The sequence below is a fragment of the Bison bison genome, unplaced genomic scaffold (genome assembly GCF_000754665.1).
Source record: "Bison bison bison isolate TAMUID 2011002044 unplaced genomic scaffold, Bison_UMD1.0 scf7180017864295, whole genome shotgun sequence".
In the NCBI taxonomy this organism is placed as follows: Eukaryota; Metazoa; Chordata; class Mammalia; order Artiodactyla; family Bovidae; genus Bison; species Bison bison.
This window is the reverse complement of record NW_011494867.1, coordinates 790,789-792,705: the sequence shown is the minus strand read 5'-3', so window position 1 is coordinate 792,705 and position 1,917 is coordinate 790,789. Positions and strand designations below refer to the sequence as shown.

Genomic DNA, 1,917 nt, shown 5'->3' with positions numbered 1-1,917 from the left:
GAGCTCAGCATCAGAGAAAGGACCCTGCACTGTGGACTCCTCCAGCAGAAGGGGCGGGGGAGGGAGCCAGGGCAAGCAGAGGGGGCTAAGGGCAGCCAACCGAACAAGAGCCACCCTGACCGGAGCCTGTGGGGAGGGGCAAAGGAGAAGCACGTGCACGTGAGAGCGAGGGTGTGCATGTCTGTGAGTGTGCGTGGACTTGCGTGCAGAGGACCTGGCTGCCAGGCCTCACTGGGGGGCTCGCCCAGGATGTGCTGTGGAGTGCACGGCGCAGGCTGGGTGGGGATGGGCACCAAGTGAGAGAGACCGGGCAGGAAGCTGCTGCCTTCGCTGGGTTGGAAGAGATGGGCAGTGAGCGTCGGCGTCAGCGCTGGTTGAAGCCGGGGACTGAGGAAAGAAATGCTGACTCTCTGGGATTGCTGGCACCTTCTGCTGGCACGCTGGGAAAGCGGTGGTTGGTGACCAGCTGAGCGGGTCTGGAGTGGCTGTGGAGCCCCAGAATTCGCCGGTGCCATTTCTGGGCACTACTATAAAGTGAGCTCTGCATCTGCTGAAGTGCTGTTTACGAGGCAGTAAAATCTGGAGCCAAGCTGCCTGAATGTGTCCTGATTTAGGAACAAGATTCTCCTGAGAAGGGAGCAGTTTCAGGAAGACTTAGGAAAGCTGTCAAAAAGATTAAGGGAGCTGCATTGGCCGGGAATCGAACCCGGGCCTCCCGCGTGGCAGGCGAGAATTCTACCACTGAACCACCAATGCTCCAGCTGAGCACTCCTCCTCCCCAGCTGCTCTGCTGCAATGGCTCTTGGTGACGTGGGCATGGCTGTAACCTGACACCTGGGATGGTCCAGCACTCAGTGCTGCTCAGTTCTAGAAGGCCAGTCCCCTGAGGACGCCCACAGGACACGTGCCTGCCATTCTGCTCTGAGGTTCAAGAGAAACCAAAGGGACAAAATGCTTTGGGAACTCTCTTGGCTCCTGCGGGGCAAGTTCCAGACCTCAGTCTGTTAGCCTTAAAGATTTCAGTAGGTTCTGCATCAGTTTAGTCTTTGGCTGATTTTGCAAAGGAGAACATCATCCCAGAGCTGATCGGGGACCTCTCGGTGAGGACAGAGTTGGAGAGATGGAAAAAAGTCTCAGAGTTCTACATTTAGAGAGTCCAACTCTAGACTCCAATAGGCGTAAAAGCGGTTTTCTTCATGTGACGGATAAACAAGACATTAACGTTAAAGGAGAAAAGCAGAATTTCCAAGGACCGAATAAACCACAGCTGGGTTGGTCTGAACCTCCTCCCCGAGAATGAGTGGCAGAGGAAAGGCAGGTGGTTCCTGAGTCACTGGATGTCCACCCCTGAGACTTAGCTGAGCCTGCAGACTCAACAGCTTTCCTGCCAGGCTCCACGCCTCTCTACCTGGGCTGCAGCTGAGCTCAGAACAAGGCTAAGGAAGGAAAGAATGCTCTCTGGGGCAGAAAGGGCTCAGAGCTACGGTTCTGGAGGCCAGCTGTTGGGTTCAAACACCTCCTGCCCCTGGGAGCTGCCGGATGCTGGTGGTGGGACTCCTCTGCCCTGTGCCCACCTGCTGGAGGAAGGCAGCAGTTCCCACCTGCCGGGCTGTTTCCAGAGCTAGGGGCTGAGACTCGGAAACAGCCCTGGCTGGCTGAGGGAGACCCCATGTCAAGTTCTCCAACCTCTGGGCCCCGGGGGGCCCTCGCTGGGAGGTGGGGGCGGGAGGCAGAGCCCACTCACCGCTGGCTGCCCCCTCCTGCTTTGCTGCGCAGTCCTCAGGGCTGGGGCCTGCCTGCTTCTGCACCACTGGCCTGGGCTCGTCAGGCTCGTCATCCTCGGGGGTGACCAGCTTCATCAGGCTCTGGTTGCAGACATTGGCTACCTCCTTGATGTCTGAGTGCGCCGATGTAAGG

The 1,917-nt window shown here is 58.1% G+C and overlaps 1 protein-coding gene and 1 non-coding gene across 2 annotated transcripts in view; both read right to left on the bottom strand.

The window, feature by feature from the left end:
- VAC14 (Vac14 homolog (S. cerevisiae)) overlaps positions 1-1,917 on the bottom strand; it is a 77,812-nt gene that overhangs the window by 64,677 nt on the left and 11,218 nt on the right. The window contains exon 9 of the mRNA XM_010850848.1: positions 1,745-1,897. Coding sequence (XP_010849150.1) covers positions 1,745-1,897 — 153 coding nt within the window. The remainder of the gene's footprint in view (positions 1-1,744; positions 1,898-1,917) is intronic.
- TRNAG-GCC lies at positions 686-756 on the bottom strand. Its single transcript has one exon. It is a non-coding gene; the product is annotated as a tRNA-Gly (tRNA).